This window comes from Hylobates moloch, unplaced genomic scaffold (assembly GCF_009828535.3).
Source record: "Hylobates moloch isolate HMO894 unplaced genomic scaffold, HMol_V3 SCAFFOLD_21, whole genome shotgun sequence".
NCBI lineage: Eukaryota > Metazoa > Chordata > Mammalia > Primates > Hylobatidae > Hylobates > Hylobates moloch.
In genome coordinates this window covers 19240181-19266726 of record NW_026652296.1, presented here as the reverse complement: position 1 = coordinate 19266726, position 26546 = coordinate 19240181, and the positions used below count along the sequence as shown (strand labels likewise).

General features: G+C 37.9%; 1 protein-coding gene across 4 annotated transcripts in view; it reads right to left on the bottom strand.

The window, feature by feature from the left end:
• Positions 1–26546, bottom strand: part of CHD6 (chromodomain helicase DNA binding protein 6) — a 206628-nt gene that overhangs the window by 75119 nt on the left and 104963 nt on the right. For all 4 annotated transcript variants that reach the window (XM_058433279.1, XM_032143088.2, XM_058433281.1 and 1 more), the window contains 11 exons: positions 22109–22171; positions 21019–21077; positions 20235–20352; positions 16716–16802; positions 16396–16530; positions 14543–14664; positions 12656–12899; positions 11306–11482; positions 10544–10687; positions 7239–7494; positions 6205–6415 (listed from right to left, as the gene is read on the bottom strand). In XM_058433279.1, coding sequence (XP_058289262.1) covers positions 6205–6415; positions 7239–7494; positions 10544–10687; positions 11306–11482; positions 12656–12899; positions 14543–14664; positions 16396–16530; positions 16716–16802; positions 20235–20352; positions 21019–21077; positions 22109–22171 — 1616 coding nt within the window. The remainder of the gene's footprint in view (positions 1–6204; positions 6416–7238; positions 7495–10543; positions 10688–11305; positions 11483–12655; positions 12900–14542; positions 14665–16395; positions 16531–16715; positions 16803–20234; positions 20353–21018; positions 21078–22108; positions 22172–26546) is intronic.

Genomic DNA, 26546 nt, shown 5'->3' with positions numbered 1-26546 from the left:
CAACATAGTGGGACCTCACCTCTACAAAAAAGAAAGAAAAATTAGACAGGCATGGTGGCCAATGTGCCTATCGTCCTAGCTACTGAGGAAGAGTAGGTGGGAGGATTGCTTGGGCCCATGAGTTCAAGGTTGCAGTGAGCTATGATCACGCCACTGCCCTCTAGCTTGGGAGACAGAGCAATACCCTATCTCTAAATATAAATAAATAAATAAATAAATAATTCTGAAGTTCATCTGGAATATTAAATATGCAAAGGAATAAAACTATTGATCAAAAGAATAGAAAGGCTAGACATATATCCAGTATATATAATATCTCCCTATATTTCATAGAATTTTATGAGTGAGGGAAATAGACTATTTTAATAAACAGAAAATTAGAAAATTCAATATATTTGGAAATAAATGAAAATCAGACTTCATTATACGCCATTTACCAAAATTACAGAAGGGCTAAAGACTTAAATGAAAAAAAAATCAAATAATCCAGTTAAAGATTATGAATTAACATACACATTTGATTCTTTGATCTCTCCAAGCCTCTAGTAATATGACAGTAAAGGATTTTTTAAAAAGGTATAATCCCTTCCCCAAATAAATCCAGCAAAATTACAGAAGTGATAAAATTCTGGAATCTGGAAAGTCGTATTTGATTTGAAGAAGGCAGAATCCCAGGCAAGACACAACCTAATTTAATAGTGCAGAACACTTGACGGGATCAAACACTGGTGGCACTAGGTACCCCTGAAAGCAGGGACACAGTCTAAAAACAGGGAAACCGGTGGAATATTTACTGAAGTATTTACTTAGCCTCTAGATCACCTACCCCAGCCTTGAAGAGGGTAAAATAAAAGATCTTGATCCTCTCTACTCTAGAAGATACTAACCACAGTTAAAAGTGAAGGTGCCATGCTGAAAAGGGGAAGAGAGACAGAGATAGTGGGAGCCCTTACTTTTTCTCACCCCTCCCCCACAATTAGCTCTAAATACAGTCAAGTTTCCACCTATAGGCAGGGGAGAGTAAGAGGAACAGGGCCTCAAAATGCTGATATAGGAGGGTCCCCAATGAAAATGGTCCAGCCAGATGCACAGTGCTCACATATGGAAAGTGAAGTGCACAGTCAACAAGCCTTGCTCACATACTCAGAGCTTCTGGTTGGCTCCACAGTGCCCCCCATCTGATGGCCTAAGATATCAGACATGAGGCTGATATGAAACACACAGCCTCTGCTTCTGGTAAGGAGAGGCAAAGTCCTAACACACCAACCCTCTAGCAAATGACAAATTCTGGACAAACTATAAAAACCAAAATGAATGAACAGAAAAACCTGCCTGAGGGCACTGGCGAGTTAACAAAAGCAGACAAATCTTGGAGAAGAATAGAAATTTGTGGTTTCAGCCAGAGGGGAGGCCACAATTATGGTGGCAAGGTGTTGATCAGCTATAATTGATAAAAAGCTGTTGTCTTTCTGACACACATTGGGGAAGGTACCTAGGGCAACTAAGACTGACAGAGAGTGAGAGGGGATCCCCAGAGAGCAAGAAATAGAGATGGGAACCCCAAACTCTGGGTATAAACTCTGCCCAAGTTTCTGGCTGACTTGACTCACATTTGCTCGGGCCTGATTGTGGTAGTCTGAAATGGGAACTACTATCTACCAGAGACATTGACAGAGTTTGCGCTTTGACCATAACCTAGTTAACTGCTTCCAAATAAAACCCATCAACATCTTCAGAGCAATATAACAGAATTCTAAATCTCTAGAACATAATATTCACTAGGTCTAGGGAAAAATTCAGTTATTCTCATTCTCAAGGGAACAGACAACACATGTCAACGTCAAACCTACAATGTTATAATTCAGACAAGAACTTTAAAGCGCTATTATGCTTACGCTTAATGAAGTCAAGGAATGTTAAGTAATGAATAAAAAGATAGGAAGACTCAGGAGAGAAACAAAATGTTAATAAACACAGAACCAAACGGAAATTTTAGAACTAATAAATAAAGCATAGAGTGTGCTTAATAAGCATGATGGAGATGATAAAGAAAAGTCAGTGAACTTGATGACAAAACAGACAGAAAAGGGGTTTTTTAAAAAACAGAGCCCATGGACTTGTGGGGAATATCTCAAGGTCAAATAAACAGGTAATTAGTCTCACAAATAACCAAGAGAATGGGGCAAAAACAAAAAAGAAATTGAAGAAATAATGATCAAAAGCTTCTCAAATTTGATGAAAGACATACATTTACAAATTCAAGCTCAGTAAGCAGGATGAATCCCAATGATCACAGTTAAACTGCTGAAAACCAAAAATTAAAAAGAAAATCTTAGAAGTAGCCAGAATAAATTAATGTATTGCACACAGGGAGCAGCAATGTGAATGACTGCAGAACTTCTCATAAGAAACCATGGGGACCAGGGCACAGTGGACTAACACTGTAAAGAGCTGGAGGGGGAAGAAAAGGAAAAAAAAGTGAACCCAAAATTCTAATATGAAAGACAGATACAAACAAATGGGAAAAAATATGACTTGGAGAAAACAGATGAAGATAAAAAAATTCTATCCTGATAAGCCTTAGAAAGACAAGAGAAGACACTGTACTTGTGAAATAACCAGTGCTATTAAAAATGGAAAAATTACAAAAAACGTTCTGTGAAATTAGAAAAATATAATTATAATGAAAGATAAAGTCAAGAAAATTCCCCAGCATCTGAACTTAGATTTCAGATGGGAAAGATCTATTTAGTATCCAGCACCAATGAAGCAGTTCATTGTAAAATTTCACAGGACTAGGGACAAAGAGAATACATAAAAACTTCTAAAAAGAACAAACATAACACATAAACAGACTAAGAATCCTACAGGCTTCGAACTTCTCAGTGGCAACCCTGGAAGCTAGAAGACAGTGGATTAACACCTTCAAAATTCTGCAGGGAAATGATTTACAACCTAGAATCTCAAATCCTGCAAATAGATTCCTTAAGAATGAGAGCAGAGTAAAATATTTTCAGACAATGTCTCAAAATTTACTTATCATTCACCCTTTCTCAGGAGCTCCTGGAAGAGGTGCTCCAACATGGAATCCACCAACAAGATCTGATTTAAGAGGAAAAAAAGAAAGCTGTCAGCATGAGAAAGAAGGCAGATCACAGCTGACAACTGTGTACTCTGTGGGGAACGGCAACAGGCCAGGGAGGAGGAAGTCAGGAGGCCCCAGAAGGTATGGCCTAGAGAAGAGGAAACTGATGTGTTGGAAAATAACCAGAGACTTAGACAACCAGGGTAAAGTTTGCTGCTGAATTATAAAAGGTGTATAGAAAAGTAAGCAATCAAAAAGATAATTTTTAGTTTCAGAGAAAATAAAAACTGTACCAAAATGAAAAGTAAACAGCACATGACATAACTCAGCTGTAATTTCACATTTTCATAAGTCATAATAAACAACATTATTAACCTAACTCAAAGTATTATGTGGTATACTGGGAAGATGAGAGGACAGGAAGTTGTATACATGACAGTATGAGGAGCAGTGAAAGAAGGCTAAACATTCATCTTCCACAGTGAGAACAGATAATACCTACAACTGAAAAATATAAAGAAATTACAACTAATACCATTATTTAGATACAGCTATAAATACCAAAAGAAATAGCATAAAGAGTTGAAAGTAAATGCTTCTGGGATATGAGAAACTGGGGGAAGGCAGAGAGTGAATTAGCAAATAATTTTTCATAAGTGTAATAGAATGATACAGCTCTTTAAATTATGTGCACGTACAACTTTAATGAAAATAAAAACTAAACTAAAAAGAGAAAGGCAATGATAATATTAAGGCCAGAAGAACCCTGCTGGATGCATCTTGGGTGAAGAAGCCACAAACATGAAAAGAAGAGCTGGGTATGGTGGTGTATGCCTATAATCCAGCTACTCAGGAGGCTGAGATGGGAGGACCACTTGAGCCTAGGAGTTTGAGGCCACAGTGATTGAGCCACTGTAGTTCATCTTAGGTGACAGAGCGAGACATTGTCTCAGAAAAAGAAAAAAAAATACATATATATATATATATATATATATATACACACACACTTCAGAATATTTATATGAGTCTCACGGTTAAGATGAGAGAGAAGCCTTTTAAAGCACATTAATTTAAGCTTAAGTTTAGGCCTAAAAAAGGATTTAAAGTTGTTTTAAGACAAAGATTTGACTATTATAAAATTTAGGACATCAAAAAATAAAATAAATGAAAACCCATACTCATAAATAAAGAACAAAAACAACACTGGGGAAAGTTTTTGCAACAAATTCTTATAAATAAACAAAAAGTCAAAGACCAAGAGAAAATGCATGAAAAACATGACTACGCAATCCACAAAAATAAAATATAAATAACAAATATGAAAAAATACTCATTCTCATTAGTAATCAGTTACAAATTAAAGAGATAATAATTTTGAATTACTGGATTAGCAAAGATTAAGAAGTAAAAACAATATTGATCAGAATATGGAAAAAAAGCATTCTCATATGATATTTCGGAAAGGAATACAAATAAAACACTCTTAACTAGAGGGCATTTTGGACTGAGTGTATCAAATGTTTTTAAAAATGTGCACTGACATTTATCCTAAAGAAATACTGAAAACATAAGTACTTTAAAGGGATATTCATTTATAGAGTCCCTTAAAATGCTGAAAAATTGGAAATGTTTAAAATAGAGTATCACATAGATCATTAAAATTTTGTTGTAGAAAAATAAAGAAAAAAGTCATAATAAATAAAAAATAAGAGTTACAAAGTGCAACGTAGAACAGCACTGCAATTCAAACAAACAATAAAGCTAAACATATTTATGCAGAAAAAACAGACTGAGAAGATAATCCCCAAGATGAATGGGGAGTTGTGCAGGTGGTAGTGTTACGTATTTCCGCATTTTCAAGAGAAGCTACAATCTTAAGTAATTTGAACACAAAATGAGCAATAAATAATAAGGAGAAAATAGCATAAAAGAGAGCTAAAGACCTCTGTACTTACCAAAAGTCTGTTATATACACCTTTACTCATTTTGGGGGGTTCTTTTTTAAAAATCTGTAAACTAACAGTTGTACATATTTTAAAGAATAAGATAATATAAGAAGTAGGTGCTCTGGCAATAGGCTCCTAATCTATAGTGAATTCAAAGCTACAAAACTGCTTTACGAGTTTTGATTTATTCATGTAATACAAGTCTCAAGAATCCTTTATATAGAAATCTCTCCTATAGAGCTCTGAGGAATTATTTTATTGTCTAATCAGACTTGGAAGAATCATTTATGTTACATTAAATGTCAGCATACCCATAGTTTAATTTGTCATTTCTTTTAATCCTCTTGCTATAAAGTACATGTAATGTACAAGGGCAAACAGAATGTTAAAGAATAAGAACATCTGTTAAGACATCCAAGATTTGCTATGAAAACAAGATTTTCTTTAGACTTACTAATGCCTAGGCTACTAGTTTCTATGATCTTGAAAGTCTTTTATCATTAAGAATGAATTTTTAAAAACTCATTTGTCATCTTCAGATCACTGATGTGTCACAATGACTGAAAATCTAAAGTAATACATATGAGGTAACAAATGTAGTTCCCATACAGAATCCAAACAACCCACACAGCACCATAGACTTTTGACTTGCATGAGGAATGTAACTTAGATTCAAGGAATTCTTAAGAGTATGAACAAGAAAATAAATTGGGATGCCATAGCCAGTGCATCATAAAACCTTAGAAGGCTTGCTGAGAAAGGACATAAAATATCCCCAAATGCCTTCTGTGAGTTGCCAGTTTATGCTCTTTTAGAAATTTGATATAGTGATGATTTCCAGGATATATTTCTTTCACCATTATTAAGCAACAAAAATGTAAATACATTATTTTCTTAGCCCTTTCTAATGCTATTTGAATTGTTTCCTCCAACTAAAGTTAATATAAATATGTGGAATTTTTTTTTTTAAGCAAAGCAAGGACTCTACATCATAGGTCATGAAATTTACTTTTGACAGTTAAACTTGGGTCCATTTGGTCATAAAATTTAACTCTGAATTTCAGTCTATCTTCAAAAGGAGATTCCTTTCCTCTATTTTTGAATGGATCAAAAAAATATCAAAGAAAATGAACTGTCCCAGTGTTGAATGCAGAGCTTTGACCCAAGTCTCACCTTCTCTGGATGAGGTAATCTTCCAGGATGTCGAGGCAGCGCACCATCTGGGAGAAGATGAGTACTTTGTGGCCACCTGCAATCAGCTTAGGGAGTAGTTTATCAATCAACACAAGCTTCCCTGCTGCCTGAATCATGGCCTGCAGCTGAAAGTCAGGGGCATCAGGGCTGTGGGTTTTTCGGAAATCTTCCAGAATTTTCTCCTCTGCTCCTGAAAAGGAATGGAATAAAACTATTCCTCGGACAGAATATAAGGATAAAGGTTGTACTCTGCTTTACAGATCCTGGGAAAAATGAAGTGAATCCTTAGGTCCTAGACCAGCAGTCCAGTGAGATGCTGGGTGCACTCTTTGGTCTGTGCCTTCAGCAGAGGGCTTTGCAGTGGCAGCAGGAGAGAACTCAGGTGCTCCACTCTCCTGGGAGGTCTCACCAAGTAGAGAGAGGATCTGAGATACCAAGTCCTAAGCTGACTCACCCAAGTAAAGAAATCTTCCCAGACAAGAAGGACTTTCATACCCTTGACATCACAAAGACTATAAGATAATCCAAGCCACATTTTGATTTTAAAATTTCTCCAAAAGTTTCATTGTAAAAAAAAATCCTCCCAACATTTTCTCTAACTAGTTTGGTTAACTATTAATTTGTCTGCAGAGAGTTTTAATCTCATTGCAGCACTTTCACTGATTCAACTAAGTAACACACTTCCCTGTCCCCAAGTAGAAAGTGTGGGTCAGACTCTGAAGAAATAAAGGGCAGCAAACTGGCGAGTGATACCCATCTTCTGCCCGGCAGAGTACATGCTGTGAGGCAGCGTGTTGGCAGAAGTTCAAACCTTGGCTCTTGGTCCTTAGTAGCTATATCACTTAGGCAAATTCATCAAGCTCTCTGAATCTCAGTTTTATACTCTGTAAAAAGGTGAGAATGGATACATCCTAGCATATAATGAAAATTCAATACATGAGTTATTTGATTATCATTAGCTTCTTGCAGAGGCCATGGTAGTCCTGAGTTACTTCCTAGTGCCCCTGACTCACCATTGATCAGGTAGGGATGGTTACAGCACTTCCTCAGCTCCATCATGGTGTTGATGAGATTGGGCATGTTGTGCTGATTTGCCCCCTTGGTCAGGAAGGAAAAGTTCTTCTCGAGGATGGCACGGTAGTACTTTTTCTGGATATTGGTCAGTTCCACCTCAATGATCGTCTCTTGTTTGGGAGCAAGGTTCTTTTCCACATCATCTTTCAGCCGCCGAAGCATCATTGGTTTTAGGATAGACTGCAGTTTCTTTACCTGTCCAGGGAAATGAGACCTAGTTACCTGCCTCAATCCCAAGTTAACGATTACTGGGGTATTCCAACCTTCACTCTAATTTCTTGAACATTTACGCATAGTACTGTGGTAGTAGACTAAAAGAAAGATTATGATCGATCCCCGAAAATGGAGAGTTTATAATAGTACTGAAAGGGAATAAGGGATATGATTTTAATTCACAAGCAATTACTGAGAATCTAGTGGCAATCTCAGAAGATAAAAAGGGAGAAAGGTATAAAAGAGTACCTATTCTCTAGGATGGAGAAAACACGTCTCTCTGTCATTCTTTCTCTAATGCACACACCACATGCACAGTAATTACCTGAAGAATATTTTAAATTATGTTAGGAGGTATGAGTGATATATTACAAAGGCAACTTAGACGCTGAGAGAATGGAGTAAGAAGTAGAGATGATCTGGAAAACAATTCCTCCTATACCTTCTAAGTAACAATAGCAGCATACATGCTTGGGTGTAGCAGTATGTAAAGAACTAATGTTATAGGTGACATCTACTCTATCATGGAATCTGTCACATCAGGGGCACTTTAAGTCTGATGGTGTTCATTGCTACAATTTGTCTGTTCTTCCCCTAAAAGCGCAGGCCTGGACAGCAGATCTTTATGCAACTGACTGCATCAGCGGCAAGGTGACTTGTTCCCCCTCCCAGTGAGACAATGACAGACTGAGGGATTCAAACTCAAAGTACCTGAGTTAACCTGGAGCTAAAACTTGATACCGGTAAGATTAACTCTGATGGAAAAACAAGGGAAGATGAAAGTGCAAAAGAAATCACGTTTCAAGTCAGAAACGGCTGTTCAAAAATTTTAAAAGGGGTAGACTCTGCATAAACAAGTTGTGTGCTGCGAGATTGCTTCCTGAAGAAATATAAAGTGATTTACAGAGAGTGATTTAGAAGAGTTACTTACAAAAGCACATTTTAGACAATGATGAACATGCTTTATTTTGGAAACAGATGCTTTCCAGAACTTTTATTTACTGTGTTTTAAAATACAGACATCTCACAGAGCAGAGATTAGAGTAGTGGTTACCAGGGACTGGGTAGTGGGGTGGAGTAGGGAGGTACTGTTCAAAGGATACAAAATTTTAGTTAGACAGGTGGAATAAGTTCAAGAGATCTACTGAACAACATGGTGACTACAGTTAATAACAATGTACAGTATTTCTGAAGATTGCTGAGAGTGGATTTTGAATGTTCTCACAAAAAGCATGTGCTAATTAGCTCTATTTAGCCGTTCCACCATGTATACATATTTCAAAACATATTGTATGTGATACATATTTTTGTCGATTAAAAAAGCCAAAAAATTTAAAAATAATTATATATAACTAAATATTTAAAAAAATAAAATATTTGGTGTCATTTTTATGGTTTTCTCCTACCTAACTCCAATCTTCATCTTTTTATGAGACTTTCATTTTTACCAACCAAGGGTACTTAGAAATCGAATCCCCCATATGGGTAAGGAATTACTATATAAGAACCTAAAGAGAAAAGACACAGCTAGCTGATTGTTAAAGACAGGGACAAATGTCAATCTGCCACATGCTGGGTTCAGCTTTTGCCCTTCTCTTGGTTCATACCTTGAATCATTTAGAGTTTACTATATGCCAGACATTGTGCTGGTCAATACAACAAACACAACTTGGGAGAAGATGTGGGCCTTGTCCTCAAGGAGATCTTTGTCTAGGAAGAAGAAAAAATGCATACCACAAATTAAGTGCAATGGGAGAAGAGGATGCATTTCTAATGATCCAAAAACGGAGAGAAGGTTGGAGCTGGCTTTTGAAAATCAATAGATAGGGCAAATGTAGGAACTAAGTTTGATTATTCACTGCTCTGATGCAAGCCTGACTTGCATCAGAAGTAGGAAGAAAGAGACTGGAACCCCAGAGTGTATGCTTGACATGTGGGCAAAATTCCCAAACCTTTTCATTCCCCTCATTCTTCGCCCCAACCCACTTACACACCATTGCTGGATTAATTTGGCAGAGCTAATTATGTCATTTCTGTAATAACGCCTTGCATGGCTTCTTTGTTACCTGCTGAATTCTTCAAACTACCTTTCAAGATCTTCCCACAATATAACCCTAAACCCTTCTGGCCTTATATTTTCCAGTTCATCCACTCTGTTTTCAGCTTAATCAGATGTTTCCCCACTAGTGAATAACTACCATGACTCTGATTATGCTGGGTTTTTTTTTCTATGCAGAGTGGTTACCACCTCTTCTCTCTACACCTGTGAAAACCTGCCCACCCTCAAGATGCATTTTCAAATTGTACTCTCTCCCTAGAGTCTTTTCTAATTCTCAAATAGATGTGACCTGTCTCTCCTTTGAAGGACCAACTCTACTATTTGTTCCTCTTATGGCACGTACATTTGTCTGGGTTATTTCTATAATCCCTAGTAGAGATTCTATAATCCCTAGTAGAGTATTTATTACTATCAGTTGTTTTTTATTAGCTTTGAGTCCAACAAGGTAGACTTGGAACTGGATCTTGAAAACTGAAGAAATGCAGCTGATATGGACAAAAGTGGACTTATCAACTACTCCAGGTATGTGACTGCCTTTTTTTCCTCACTACCTGTGTATTGCATTGTACTCAAGAAGATGGACCTGGGAACAAGTTGTAGATTTTGAAGGGGAAACGATGAAGGATGCGGGAAGCAGAAGAAAGCACCATGCTCCTGAGACCAGAGCTATAAGCAAAATCAGTGAATGCACAGTATGTGAAATTAGTGAAGCAAGGAGGCCCGATACACCAACATAAAATATTTTGGGCACATAAGGTATTTTGGGTACAGACCCATCTATCCTCTGGGGCAGTAAGAACTGCTAATAATCAGCTTACCCTCCCCAACATAAACAAACACATAAAACAAAAGAGGTAATGCTCATTTTACCAGGAATGTGACAACTTGCTAAATCCTGGACCCATAGCATCCTGCTCTTTTCTTGATGAAGATAACGATCACATTGTCTCAATTCTTTGGGTCCCTAATTACCTGTTCCTCTGTTTTCAGATCTCCAAATTCCTCCAAGAAAGCGGTCTCTGAAGGAAACTGTGATGGCTCCAGAAAATTTAACAAACTGAAGAGCTCCTCCACAGAGTTCTGCAAGGGTGTTCCAGTGAGAAGCACTTTATGTTCCTGCGCGAATTAAACACACCATGAACAGTGCTTGAGCCATCAAAATAGTGCATTTTCGTGGGGAAAATTAAGCCAGGGCATTGAGTGCTCAATTTGGGGCAATTCTGATCTGCTTTAATGAAAAGACAATATGCCATCATAGGGGTATAGTCAATAAACGAATCAACCTTCCTTTCACATCACTGATTCCAGCAGCACGTTCATGTTAATTAAAGCAACTATTTACTCATTCACTAAATATTACTGAGTGCCTCCCCACCAGATACTGTGCACTGTGCCAAGGCAGTAATGTTAAAAGGGCATCATCTTTGGTACCAGTTCATTTAGGGGCCTGGAAACCAGCCAAAACACCTTACACTTCCAAGTCATATATTTCATGGTATTTAAGAGTCCTCCTAAGTCTATGGAAACCAATCTGTGGCAAAGGCCAAATTGTTGACCCAGTTTGTAACAAAAAAAATCTTAATTCCTATACTATTGCAGTTAGAGAGACCAAAAAAGAAAATCTAATGTAAAAGGACTAGGCAGAAATAAGTTACATGCAGAATGGCTAAAGAGTGTTTCCTCCAAGCTGAACAGAAGGAACCTGTGTTTATGTAAAGAACTGCTAACTCTCACCAGGGCCATAAGCTTTAGACCCTCCAGAAGTTTGCAGTTCCTATTCTTCAGTCTGTGGGCTTCATCAATGATCACACAGCTCCAGTGAATCTTCTTCAACTCCGGGCAGTCTGCTAGGATCATTTCAAATGTTGTGATGACGACGTGGAACTTGAAGACTCCTGAAAGGGGGTTTCCCTGAGGATGATACAACAAAAGTCAAAGCTTTACACCGTGGCTATAGAATTCTGCTAATATCTGCTGGATTAGAGGAGGCAGCACTACAAATGCTGGGGCCTAGGTGAGAAGACAAGCACTGCTTTTCCTCATGTGAGAAAAGAGAATATAAGAATGAACAAGCTAGTTAGCCAAAAGGCCTCACACCATCAATGAAACAGAAGTGAGACAACATCTGCCCTCACAAAGGTGAGAAGGATGGGCAACACGGAAGGCATGGCAAGGCAGCATTTTTATTTATTAGCTGTCATGATAAGGAAATCAGATGGGTGTTGGTTCACAAGTTCCCAGCCAGGAGTCAGTCTAAACCATGCATAGTTTGAATGCCCAAAGGAAACTCTCTGCTACTTTTCAGACTTAATTTCACCTTATAATTTGAGTTCTAGCACAGATTGAAGGTAATGATCCTGATTCACCTAAGACAAGCACTACTAGGCAGGATACAGCTTTGTTTTTCAGTCTGTCTTGGTGCTGCCATCACATTTCAAGAGCACACCTGCATCATGTTAGAGCACTTCTTAAATTTCTTTCAAGTGTCTCTGCTGTCTTTGAAACCTCTGGGGAGACCACTGGCTTTCTTCTGATTGAAATCGTTTAATTTTTACCTTAATTATAAAAACCAGTGTACAGGACAAACACACAACTATATTCAGCTAAGTGATAGCACTTAAAAACTTAAAAAAAGAGAAAATGTTGCTGTTGTGTTTTTAATGATTTGAAACCTATTTCCTCTTTATCCTTCTCTGTCAAATCTGTTAACCTCCTCTCCAAACTCCCTGGCTGGGAATCTATTCTCTGTATAGTAATTCTTTTGCTCACATTCTTCACTGAACACAAAACAATTCAGATAAAATCTTCTGCATATAAAAGTAACTTCATAAACCAACAAGTCAAACTTTCAGTGTCCTAAAAAAGGTATATTTCAGAGTTTAGACAGCATGCCCTACAATCCTGTGTTATATCATAAATTAAAATGAACTACCAGGGAGAGCAGGAGTCAGCCTTGACAAACATATTACAAAGTCATTCCACATTAACACAAGATGCAGGGCACTGGAACTTCTAAAGATAAGTGACAGAAAGGCTGTTCTCAGCTTAGGCAGTCCCTGGGTCTCTGATTCACGTGAGGCTCACCTGGGCGTCTCTGTACACCATTTCATACTGCTGGATCATCTGCCTGCTGATCTGGCTGCCATGGTACACGATGGCATTCATCTCTGTCCATGTCCGGAACTCCCGCTCCCAGTTAGTGATGGTGGAGAGAGGGGCGATAATGAGAAAAGGGCCGTGGATTCCTCTCAGAAATATTTCTGAAAGGAATGTGATGGACTGGATGGTTTTCCCTAGGCCCATCTCATCAGCCAAAATACAGTTTTTTCTGCAGAGAGTGAGAAATATAAGTAATTCATTATCAATATAGGAAACTTACAGAGGCTGGTTATAACTTGAAAAGATGCTTCACAAATAGACCTTTACCTATAAGATTATCATTGAAGGCTTTATTATCATTTTACATATTAAACTGAGGTTAGTTATTATTATTATTCATACCTTGCCTACTTCCAGAACAGAACCTTGCTAATTTGGGGGAAAATACAGTCATGTGTCACTTAAGGATGGGGTCACATTCTGAGAAATGCATCACTGGGTGACTGTGTCATTGTGGGAACATCATAGAGTGTACCTACTAAACCTAGATGGTATAGCCTACTAAACACCTAGGCTATGTGGTATATAGCCTATGGCTTCTAGGCTATAAGCCTATACAGCATGTCACTGCAGTGAATACCATAGGCAATTGTAACACCATAATAAGTATTTGTGTATCTAAACCTGTCTAAACACAGAAAAGGCAAAGTAAAAATAGAGCAAAATATAGATTAAAAATGGTATACCTGGCCAGGCGCGGTGGCTCACACGTGTAATCCCAACATTTTGGGAGGCCAAGGCGGGCAGATCACCTGAGGTCAGGAGTTTGAGACCAGCCTGGCCAACACGGTGAAACCCCATCTCTGTTAAAAATACAAAAACTAGCAAGGCGAGGTGGTGGGTGCCTGTAATCCCAGCTACTAGGGAGGTAGAGGCAGAAGAATCGTTTGAACCCAGGAGGCGGAGGTTGCAGTGAGCTGAGACCACACCATTGCACTCTAGCCTGGGTGACAGAGCGAGGCTCTGTCTCAACAAAAATAAAAAATAAAAAAATAAAATGGTATACCTAGGTGATAGGTTGATAGGTGCAGCAAACCACCATGGCACACATTTACCTATGTAACAAACCTGCATATCTGGCACATGTACCCTAGAACTAAAAAATAAACATTAAAAAACAAAAACAAAAAAGGTATACCTATATAAGGCACTTACCATGAATGGAGCTTACAGGACTGGAAGTTGCTCTGGGTGAGTCAGTGAGTGAGTGGTGGGTGATGTGAAGGCCGAGGACATTACTGCACACCACTGTAGACATTATAAATACTGTACACTAAGGCTACACTCAATTTATTTAAAAATATTTTTTCTTCAATAATAAATTAACCCTAGCTTACTGTAACTTTTTTACTGTATGAACTTCCAATTTTTTTAAACTTTTTGACTCTTAAGTGTTATTGCAAAGAGTCAAGAAATTTTAAAATATTTAAAAGTTTTTGTATAACAGTATATTCCCATATATATATATATTTTTTTTTTCAGGTTAAGGATTTAGAAATAGAAAACAGCTTTAAAGGATCTTCTGGATTTTGTTTCATCTAGATTGAGCCCAACCTTTGGTGTGGCTGGTCAAAAAAAAAAAAAAAAAAAAGGCACAAATTCAATGATGTCTAAAGATCATTCCTTTTGGTTGGAGAAACAACTGACAAAAACAAAGTAAGTCTTGGATGATTAATGTGCAAAGATTACCACCCTAAATTGATGGCCATGCTGCTCCCTCTCACCAGTCTGCTACTGCGACTCTAGGTTTTCCAGGCTAAGGCAATAATATACCTCCGGGTACAAACATCTGGGCTGGTTTTGGTTCCTTACCTGTTATACCAGTTAAAAAGAAGCCAGTTCATCCCTTCCAGCTGGTACTCCCGGAGCTGGTTACTGTTCTTATACTCGCGAGACTTCTCGAGTTTCTGCCAGGAGTCTGAAGCAGGCCGCTCCTAGGCAGGAAAGCAAACAGCATAATAGATAGAGAATGATGTTTTAGGAGCATAACATGGATACTAATGAGGACAGTGGTAAATCTCACTGTCACAAGGCTGGTTTCAAACTATAGTTATTACCTTCTGAGTAATGTATAGGTTGGGGGAACTAAGTAGGAGTCAGGCTGAGAGAATGGGTAGGAATCCTGATTGCTTCTAGATAATAACTTACAATTAATTAGCTTCAGAATGAAACTCTCCCTGCTCTCTATCTGGTCTGTCACTGCATTACACCACACACCACAATTAGCCTGGTGCTGTATTTATTTATCCATGCACACACATGCTTCTTCCATTAGACTGTGAGCTCCTGAGGGCAGGGCCTGTACCTTGTTTCTTACCATATCTCACATAAGAATCAACCTACAGCAAATGCTTAATAGATGACTGACAAGTTGAATTAAAAGCAGAAAACAGTATATATGGGAGAGGGTTGAAAGAATAATAATCAATCATGCAAACAAAACACTATGAACTATGTAAGTTTCTAATCACAGTTCTGCATCTCAAGACACCTCTATCTACCTTTCATATGCCAAAAAAAAAAAAACAAAAACAAAACACTCCTCTTGAATGGACTCCTACAGAGACCCAAGTTTAATGTTCCGAGTATCAACCTTCCAGTGATGTAAAAGCAAGAAATAATATTAATAAGGAACTAGATAACAGTTTTTCACATAAAAATGGCAATTTTTTTTTTTTAAACAGAAACTGATCATTCCAGCCTATAGCCATATTCTTTAACAACTGATTCTCTTTTCAAGTTAGTTACACCTTAATAAAGCTCTGGGCTGGGTGTGGTGGCTCACGCCAAAGTAATCCCAGCACTTTGGGAGGCCAAGACAGGCGGATCACCTGAAGTCAGGAGTTTGAGACAAGCCTAACATGGTGAAACACCATCTCTGCTAAAAACATACAAAAATTAGCCAGGCGTGGTGGCATGCACTTGTATTCCTAGCTACTCAGGAGGCCAAGGCAGGAGAATTGCTTGAACTCAGGAGATGGAGGTTGCAGTGAGCTGAGATTGTGCCACTGCACTCCAGCAACAGACCAAGACTCCATCTCAAAATAACAAAAATAAATAAAAGCTCTGATCCCAACTCTCCCTCCTTTTAATTGTTGGATAATCTATATACTTCTCAGGCGCCCTGGGAGATCTTGGCAGTTGAGTGGTAATAATCCAGAATCAGAAAAACAAATACATTCAATAATGTTTATCAAAAACCTATGTTCTCTCTGTGGGAGTCACAGGGATCTGCAGATAAAGGAAAGTTCTTTGCTTAATAATATTCCAGTTGAGTGAAGAAGGGAAAATCAAAGAAAAGAGTTAGCTGATGAAGAGATAAGAAACAGGAAAGATACTACTGAGCTTCTCTTGCACACCAGCCATTACTTACAAATTTTATTTTACTGACTCCATATAACAGCCACACACCAAGAAATCTAAGCCAATATCAAAGCTTCTTAAATGTCACATACATCAAAACAGACCTGAGACCTAAAGGTGACCAGGGTGCTGGCAAAGTTCGATCTGGGGTGGAAAACACTGAATAGAAGGTTCAATGAGAAGTAACGAAGGTAAAATACCACAGAAACCACCTAGGAACAAGCCAGGTGGACTTCCATGATTGCAAAGTTCATAAAATTACATGTTCCGAGAAGTGGCAGAGAGAGACAAAACTACTTTACCACATGCTTAATTTCAGGGAGAACTTGAAGAGATTCAAATTCTTTAACTTTTGCAGGATCCACATCTTCCTCTAGCTCCCATGTGCTTTCTTCATATGGTAGTGAGCACCACTTCACCAGGTAATGTGTTACCTCCTGGTGGGAAAACAGGAAAGAAACTTAATGTTCTATTAGATTAAAGGAGTCAGTCATATCTGCCAACCTCTGAAAAACCACCCTATATGACTAGACAGGAATACTATTAAGACAAAGGTCACATGTTAAAACAAGTGAAATATGTGGAAAGAAGGGAAGATGCTTTAGGAGAGGCGAATACCCACCTCCCCTGTTTCTGCATCCTTGGTGTGGGCCACCTCCAAGATGCGATCAACTTCTACATAGTCTGGATTGAACAAGTCTTCATCAGGCTAACACAAACAGAGGAGAACAGTTAGGAAGTGTGTCTGCTTGCCTCAAATCCAACACCTAGGGTGTTATCTCTAAGTGATCCCTACTCTGGGCCCTATCAACAAACACAAAAAGAAAGGGTTTGCTTAAGAATAAAAGTCACAGGCATTTATTCACTGTCTCCAAATCTTGCTGTCCATGACTAAATTTAAAGGATCCAACCATCTTAGAGGCTACACCCTAGCCAGGTAATAATTCCCTTTTGGTCATTATAGCAATGCACAAAAATCAGCAGAAGGGTTCCCTTTTCCTTACTGGTCCTTATTTCAAACATAGCCCTTGGCAACTAGGAATTACAGTTTCTTTTTCTTCTTAATAACAACAACAGTTAACATTGGAAAGGGGCATGAGGGAAGCTTCCTGGGTGCTGACAATGTTCTATTTGCTGATCTAGGTAGTAGTTACACAAATGTGTTTACATTGTAAAAATTCATTGAGATGCACACTTTTAGCTTTATGCACACTATGCTTCAAAAAAAGTTTACCTACAAAACAACAAGAAGCAACATATAGAAATACTTAATGTATGTCCAGAGTAACGCTAAGTACTTTCATTTAAGCTCCAAAACTACCTTACGGAGTAGGTACTATAATTACCTTACAGATTAGGAAACTGACTCAGAGATATTAAGTAATGTGACCAAGTTGACGGAGCTATGTTAACTGGACCATTCACCCAGGTCTTTCTTACCCAGAAGCCGAAGCCCTCCTCCAGGAGTGAAGAGCTCTTACTGCCACTTAGTCTGCAAGGCACTTTTGGGGCTAGTTTCATCGTCTAATCAATGCAGGATACTTTTTACAACCTCCCTGGCAAGGCTCTCAGTATCAATTATTCCCGATTAAGAATTTACTACCCTTCAAGACCTGATTCACTGTCGAAACAGCTTTATCTCTACCTCTTTAGTAGTAGCATCATGATCTTTATCATTAGTAAATTATAACTTAACTTCCTTCCTTATAACTGTTGCTCATTGGAGTGAACTGCTTCCTTTACAGCAGCAATAAGTAATTTGATTCTTTCCTCTCTCTTTAGGCTCTTCAGCAATCCCCTCCCTATCTGGGTTAAAAAAAAAAACCCAGTTTGTTCAACAGTTCTTCATATACCGTTTCCATCTTAATGATACAAAAAGCTAATATTTATGGAAAAGTGCCTATGAGCTAAACATTGCTATAAACATTGTGTCCTTTATTATTCACAACAGTCAAGATACGGAAACAACCTAAATGTCCATCAAGGGATGAATGGATAAAGAAAGTGGGGTGTATATATCTAGACAATAGGATATCATTCAGCTTTAAAAAAGAAGGAAATCCCATCATTTGCAACAACATGGATGAACCTGGAGGATGTTATACAAAGTAAAATAAGCACAAAGACAAATATTGTATGATCTCACTTATATGTGGAATATAAAATAATCAAACTCATAGAAGCAGAGAGTAAAATGGTGGTTGCCAGGGATGAAGGGGAGGGGTAAACGGGGAAGACATTGGTCAAAGGGTATAAAATTTCAGTTACGCAGGATGAATAAGTTCTGGAGACCTAATGTATAGCATGGTGATGACAGTTAAAAATACTGTATTATATATTTGAAATTTGCTAAGAGGATAAATCTTAAGTGCTCTCACCCTTAGGGGGGAGAAAAGAAAACAAAACCCCTACTTATGTGAGGTGATGGATATGCTCACTAGCTTGACTATAGTGATTATTTCACAATGTACACATACATTAAAACATCAAGTTGTACACCTTAAATATAAATTTTTGACAATTATACGCCAATAAAGCTGAAAATGGCAAGAAAACTATCATCTAATCCTTGCAGGTATTCTGTGAGGCTGATTCTATCAGGAGTCCTGCTTTTTCCTATGATACTGAGTTTGAAGGAGCTTATGCCATGGCCTGAGGCCACCCAGGTGTGTGTGAGGCTGGGCTGGGAGGGGCAGTTTGACTGCAGAGCCCAGGCTCTTACCATTGTGCAGTCTGCTCTCCACCTATGCCCCATTCCCACCATGACAGTCCTCTTGCAGCTGCCCTCAGGTTTTGCAAAGTCCCTCACTGAATCCTGGTACCCAAATGAACATAACATTTAGGAATGAAAAGAGCATGGTACAGCAGGACTGTTTTATTGGTGCAGTCTAGGATTAGTAGGATTCGTTTACTTTTTAAACAGCCACGTCCTACTCTTGACACACAGTAAATGTGTAGTTAATTAAACTGGCAATATGTTTTCACCCTAGATCTGCTACCCAGTCATTTTCCTCACTTCAGAACTAGAAAGATTCCAAGAACAATGTAGGATATTACATTTATTCCTACATTTATTCATCCTACACTGTCCAGGCAAACCCAGGCTGATCCTGACATTTATTCTCTCAGTAGTGGGTCTGGTTAAAACGTCTCCTGGTGTTCAAGAGTTAGGATTTAGTCAGGAGTCTACCTCTGTGCATGTGGGAAGTTGCAGGCTCTTGGAGCCTGTGTTTCCTCCATGTGTGCTTTAGCTAACTCATAAAGCAGCTGGAAATAATGGATATAAAGCTCTACTCAAAACGAAGTTACTATTTGTATCACAAAAATATTTACCCAAATTGCTAATAAATACGTTGAATAGGTCAAGACCAAAGGCAGTGTTATAGGAACTACTCTTCAGTATTATTCCTCCTTAATTTCATGTGTTCCAATCTTCTCAAGAGCCTTTCCTTCCCACAAGAATATGAACTCTATTTGTATTATTTCTATATACCCCAGCACAGTTTCCTCTATTCTTGGCCAAGGAAAAACCACTGCTTTGGGAACAGATCAGAAAACAGACACAAAGGGCTGTGTAGGCTATATTACAGGGTTTAGACTTTATTCCAAGAATAACAGATTAAGGTTAAGGTTTGTGGCATTTTCTGATATATAGCACTTATAGATTTGTTTAATATTAAAATCCATCAGTCCTTCCTCCTGCTGTAGGTACAATACTTAGAAATTCCCAAGTTTACATAAATAAAATTATTTATTTGTTTACTTTCTCACACTTTTAGATTTATTTTTTCACATTCAAACTTTAGGACCTTCTGAAATGTCCTTTTTGGGTTGCAGTGGGTTGAGGGAGCAGGGACAAAAGAATTGTGTGCATATTCCTCTCACTCTAGCTATTTATTAGTATTCGGACCAAGATGCATGTTCTTATGAGTTGTCAGTTTATAAGGTTTGATCCTTAACTTTGGTGGATACTTTTCTTTGACTTGAATCTAGACTAGTTTTGTTGCAAATCAGCACACATTTATCAATTTGACTTGAGCAACAGATCAGTATAGGACTTTAACTTGGACTTAGAAACATAAACAGTATTTACTGCTGCAAGAAAAGCAGCAGTCAAATGAGTCAGTAAATATTGCTTCACCTCCGTAAAAATGTGCTTCATCTGGGCTTGTTTATTCCTAAATCGCTTGATCTTCTGTGCGATGCGAGGATCCTTTTCGAGCTCTTCCATTGTGGCCCATTTACAATGTAAGTAGGAACTATCCAAAGACATACAAATTGTCAGGCAAGCACGTAACTAGCAAACGATCGAGCTTTAAGGTGTTCAGTAAACACGGTGACCATCTAACGCAGAAATAGTAAAATGGTTTATTGTGAAACTGCTGGAGATTGGGCTTAGAAAGACCTTCCTCTTAAGGGCAACAACAGAAAACAAAACAAAATGGAGTAATTCCAAGCAACTGATCTCTCTGCAGCTTCTAGAGAAACTGGCTGAGAACACAGGGAGGGCAGGTGTGGGCAGGTTATCATTAACACACATTAGTGAAAGTGGGTCTGTAGCAGAAACAAAAAAACACAAGAGGGGAAAAGAGCATATGCTACAGGAGAGTGGTTCTCTACCCTGGTTGCATATGAGAATTGCCCAAGGAGTTTTTAAAAAAACAACAATCCTTGGGCCCCACTGAGTCTGAGCCAATGGTCTTAGGTGGAGCAAGGGCTTCAGTGGTTTAAAAAAACTCTCCAGGTAATTCTGTGTGCAGCTATAATTGAGCGTTACTGCCTAAGGTAAACTTGAGTCAGACAAGACCTGTGGGTCATGCCTTAGAGGCAAGACTCTGAAGATGTAGAAGATAATAAAGTCACAAGAGAAAAAAAGTTTTATTCATATAAAACCCAAATACAGAGAATACTTTAAATAGACGTACAAATTTCTATACTTAACGTAGAACAGCTCCAAGTCGAATGGAGGTTCTCCTGGGTGAACCTGTAACAAATAGCAAGCAGTTATCAGCCCAGATCCCAGGCAGATCACCCTTACTGAGCCAAAAGAAAACAGGTAATCAACATCTCTGCCTGATTTCCATAAAGATTTCTTAAAGCATATTTTCATTTTCCCAGGCCTTTTCCTGACACCTATTGGTCAGGTTTTCCAAAGGTGAAATACACAGCTACAAGGTAAAAAACTGATCTTCCTGCTGTCCTTCCAAGGTCTAGGCTGGGATGGCATTCAGCTGATAAACCCAAATTGGCCCAAGACTCTGAGAAATGTCAGGACCAGAGCCTGGTGCGTAAGTGACTACATTCATCTCTGGCATCCCCCTAACACCTCACTTCTAAAACACCAATGGTATTCACTCTCCATGTAAGGAAGTTTACTTTCATACATACTTGAAGTAAAGATGAAGCCATGCTCTCACCAGCACCAACATACTCTACCACTCCAGGAATTTCCTATAGGAGATTCCTACAATGGCCCTGAGATGTCTGAAGAAAAGAACCCCCACGTTTCCATTAGGACTCATGTGGGTGTGTATGTGTGTATGTATGTGTGTGTGTGTGTATTTTTTTTTTTTTAAATAGAGACAGGGTCTCACTATGTTGCCTGGGTTGGTCTTGAACTACTGGGCTCAAGTGATCCTCTGATGTTGGCCTCTCAAAGTGTTGGGATTACAGGCGTGAGCCAATGAACCTGGTCTCCATTAGGACTTTTTTTCCATCTCTTCTTCTTGGCCCTCTGCTAAATTTTGGTGGGCTACAGCAACTAAGGGATATATGGCTTTTGCTAGGATCACAATGGAGGAAATCAGCAGCTTGAGCCATTCTAGATATTTTAAGAGTTTTATGTCCTAAAATGCTCTATAGGGGTAAAAATAAGTGTTGGCTAGCCAGACAATATTCTTGCCTAGCTCTCACTCCAGCCAATAATGGTCATTCTAGGTTCTCCAGCCAAAAATCTCTTCACAGAAGATATAATCTGTGCTAATGATATAAAAGCTAGAAACATGAGCCACCAACCTCCTGGACAGTCTTAGATGCCAGGATCTTCTCAATGATGTTTGCATCATCTTCTGGAGGCTCCTGGGGACAAAGATGAAAAAAAAAGAAAATTGCTGGAACCACAGAATCCAAGAAAACAATTCTATAAGAAATACTACAATGGGTACTACTTCATTCAAAAGTTCACCTTTGAGTACCAAGGCCTCCCATCAGGCCACAGAGTGGTCAAAAGGTCACAAATATTTTGCAAAGCTAGAATTTAAAGTGGTGGCTTCTAAGCTCTGGACACAACTCTATCACAAAAGCAGAGAAGTTTTTCAGATTCAATTTCAGATCTGCATTTAACATACCTAAAATTGTTTTTCAGATTTACCTTCTTTGCAAAACTACCTACATGTTGCTGCATAAACTTTTCAGAAAGCTCTGAGTCTGAGGTCTTAAAGTTAGTTCTAATATCTACCAGCTATTGACTTTAGGCAAGTCAATTAATACCTCCTAGTCTCCAAATATATTAAAATAGTAGTTAAAAATACGTATCTCACTGGATTAGTGGGAAGATAAAATAGTATTACTATTGGAAAAATGTTTTCACATACTATTCAAAATCAAGGTATAATTATTCTCTATTAAATTGTACCATCTTTCCCCTTTGTAGCTGGTAAAGGCTGTTTCGCTGTTCATCCTTTGAACCTAAATCCCAACTGAAAACATAAATTCCTTTTTACCCTAGATAAACATCAACACTTCTATGCTCCAATCTCCAGGAAATCTCTTTCTATAGAGTATTTACAGTTAAAAACACAAAATGTTTAACATACTTTCTAGAACCTTGAGCAGCATTATTTCTCAGTGGTTCGTATGCAAAATGACCTTTTCAGATCTATTACAATATGAGACTTAAAACACCATATGAAAAGAACACTCATCACAACAACGAAACTGCCAAATTCAGTATTCTGGGTTCCTGGTTGGAACGTCCCAGAAGGATGATTTGTATATCTTCAGTCTACCCATTCTAGGGCGTAAAGCCATAAAATTATAGAAAACATCTCTTAAGATCTTAAATCAAGCTTTTCCCAGGAAAGTGATGATGGGTTAAAAGAAATGAGGAAGGCATATGGCAGAAAAGAATTATGGAAATCAGCAAGCAGGCACAGGCAGACGCTCCCAAAGGTTATGAATATTTACTAAGCTCTCTCAGACACATGGCATTGTGCTAGATGCCATGCAGAAGTTAATCCAAAGCCACACACGTCCCTTCTCACCATTCAACAGGAAGGCAAGTAAACTATAATTACCAAACAATAGAAGAAAGGGGTGTGAATACAGACTATGCTTTTGTTTCTCTGTTTAAGTATTTGTTCTGCTTGGTTCCTAAACATAGATAGGTGGCAGGGAGAAGGCGGCAGTTCACTGTTTATTGCTGTCTTCTCCCTTTACTACATAAACTTTCAGAGGGCAGGGATCCTTGTTTTATATACCGACATAGCTAGATCAGGAAATGCATAATCAATAGGTATTTGTTGAATGCTAAATAACAAGGAAGAGGAAAAGAAAGAAGGAAACACAGTGAGGAAATAAAGTGTCAAACTCTCTGAGGCCACAGAGTAGAGACAGCGATTTTTCTTGATTTATGTCACTTAATTTAAGAAGTCTCCCCCTTCTCCATACACTCAGACTTACATACTGTCAGGATGGTAACAGCAAAGGGCCAAAGCCAGGTGAACTTTAATGAGCAGCAAGGACCACTACCACTGATCTTGCAGCCAACTAACTAAAAGTCTGACTATGGCAAGTGGGCAGTGAACAGGTGCTAGGTTAAGAGAAACTAGACTAATGAACCAGCTTCCTACCTCATTTCCTTCCTGAATTTTTATCCCACATTATTTATGGAGTGCTTTTAGTTTATGCACTGGTCTTACAGAAGTAAATGAGATATGTCTAGTCTTAATCATCAAGGAACTATCAGGCATGCTAACATAATGCTTAGTTACTGAGGTATGGCATACTTGTAGTATGCAGAAATCTCAAGTGTACATCTTGATGACTTTTTACATACAGAAATGCACTTATATAACTACCACTCAAGATCTAGTTATATAATTTTTCCAACCCTCTGAAAAATCCTGTGCCCCCACTGTAAGTAACCAATATTCGGACTTCTACCACCATAGACTGGTTTTGCGTATTAAACCTCATGTAAATGGAATCATACAGTATGTAGTTCATTCTTTTTTAACACTGTGTAGTATTTTGTAATATAAATAAACTATCCACTCTACTGTTGAGGAATATTTGGTTTGCTTCCAATTTTTGTATTACACAAGAAATTCACATAAATTATGTCTTTTGGTGGAAAAATATGCTCATTTATCTTGGATATCTAACTAGGAGAAGAAACACTGGGTTATGGGGTAGGTAGATGTCTAATTTTAATAAATATTGTCAATAAATAAATAAATATTGTCAAAAATTTTCTCAGTGATGTAAAAATTTTGACACTTACCAGCAAGGTATGGGAGTTCTGGATGACTTGATACTGTCAGTCTTTAGCATGTTAGCCATTCTGGTGGATATGTAGTGTTGTCTCTTTAATTCACATTTTCCTTATAACAGAGGATGCTGTGCCCCTTTTCATATGCTTAATGGACATTTGGATATCCTCTTTTGTGAACCTCCTATTCAAGTCATTTGCCTATTTTATAAATTGTTCTTTCTAATTTATTTTCAATAATTACTTTAAATAAGAGTCCTCTCTCAGATACACAGATTACAAACATTCTTTACCAATCTATGGCTTGCCTTTTCAATCCCTTAATGTGTCTTCTGATGAACAGAAATTCTATGTAATCCATTTTGTCAATCTTTTATTTTATGAATAGTATTTTTGTGTGCTGTTTAAGAAATTTGTGTTGCCACCAACATCATTAAGCTACATACGTAATTTAAAATTTTCTAGTAGCCACATTAAAAAAGTAAAACAGGTGCAAGTAATTTTAATATATTTCACTTAAACCAATATATCTAAATTATCAATATGTAATCAATTAAAAAATTAAAAAATATTTTAATAGTCATTTCATACCAAGTCTTCAAAATATGGTATTTTATATTTATAGCACATCCTAATTCAAACTAGCTACATTTCAAGTGCTCAATAGGCACATGTGGCCGATAGGGTCCATACTGGACAAGGTAGTTCTATTTTGTTCAGCTGGTCTATTTGACAATCCTTATGGCAATACTGCCCCGCCTTCATTCCTATAGCTTGATTACAAAGACTTACAGTTAAATCTTCCAATTTTGTTCTTTTTCATGACTGTCTCAGGTTATGTTAGATAGGTCTTTAACATTTTCATATAAATTTCCACCAATTAAAAAACGCCCCACTTAGTTTTTGACTGGGTTTGAATTATAGACATCTTTGCCGTATTAAATAACCATATGTGGCTGGGCACGATGGCTCATGCCTATTATCCCAACACTTTGGGAGGTCGAGGCAGGTGGATCACTTGAGGTCAGGAACTCGGGACCAGCCTGGCCAACACAGCGAAACCCTGTCTCTACTAAAAATACAAAAATTAGCGTGGCGTGGTGGTGCCCACCTATAGTCCCAGCTATTCGGGAGGCTGAGACAGGAGAATCACTTGAACCTGGGAGGTGGAGGTTGCAGTGAGCGAGATCACGCCACTGCACTCCAGCCTGGGCGACAGAGTGAGACTCCATCTCAAAAACAAAACAAAACAAAAGCAAAGCAAAGCAAAGCAAAATAAAACAAAACCCCATATGTACTACATCTATTTGTTTAGGTCTTCTTTTTCATAGCTATGTTTTTAGCACAGACGGCTTGTGTATTTTTTGAGTTATTCCAGGGTATCTGATACCTTAATGCTATTATAAATGGGATTTAATAATTATCCTTTCCTGATGTTATGTCGCTAGTTTATAGAAATAAAAAATATGTATTTGCATATTGTCTTTATGTATCCATACTGCATATTGTCTTTATATATCCAGCAACTTAACTAAACCTACATTTATTATTTCTAATGATTTGTTAGTACATTCTGTTCAATTTTCTACATATGCAGTCACGTCATCTACAATTAATAAAAAAGTTTTACTACTCCCTTTCTAATCTTTTAACTTTTTATTTATTCTTTCTCTTTATTGTAGTGGCCAGGTTCTACATTGTATTTTGGAGTATAAATTATGACAGTGAAATATTTTTCTAACTCCCAAATTCAGGAGAGAATGCATTCAATATTGTACTACTTAATACAATATTATCCACCAGATTTTCTCTTGTGGCTTTTAAATGTTCTCTCAGTCTTTGTTTATATAGTTTAAGATATGCCTAGGTATGGTTTTCTTTTTTGCATTTTTCCTGCTTGAGAGTTATCTGATTTTGAATCTATTGGTTGATATCTTCCATCAGTTTAGGAATTCTTGGTCA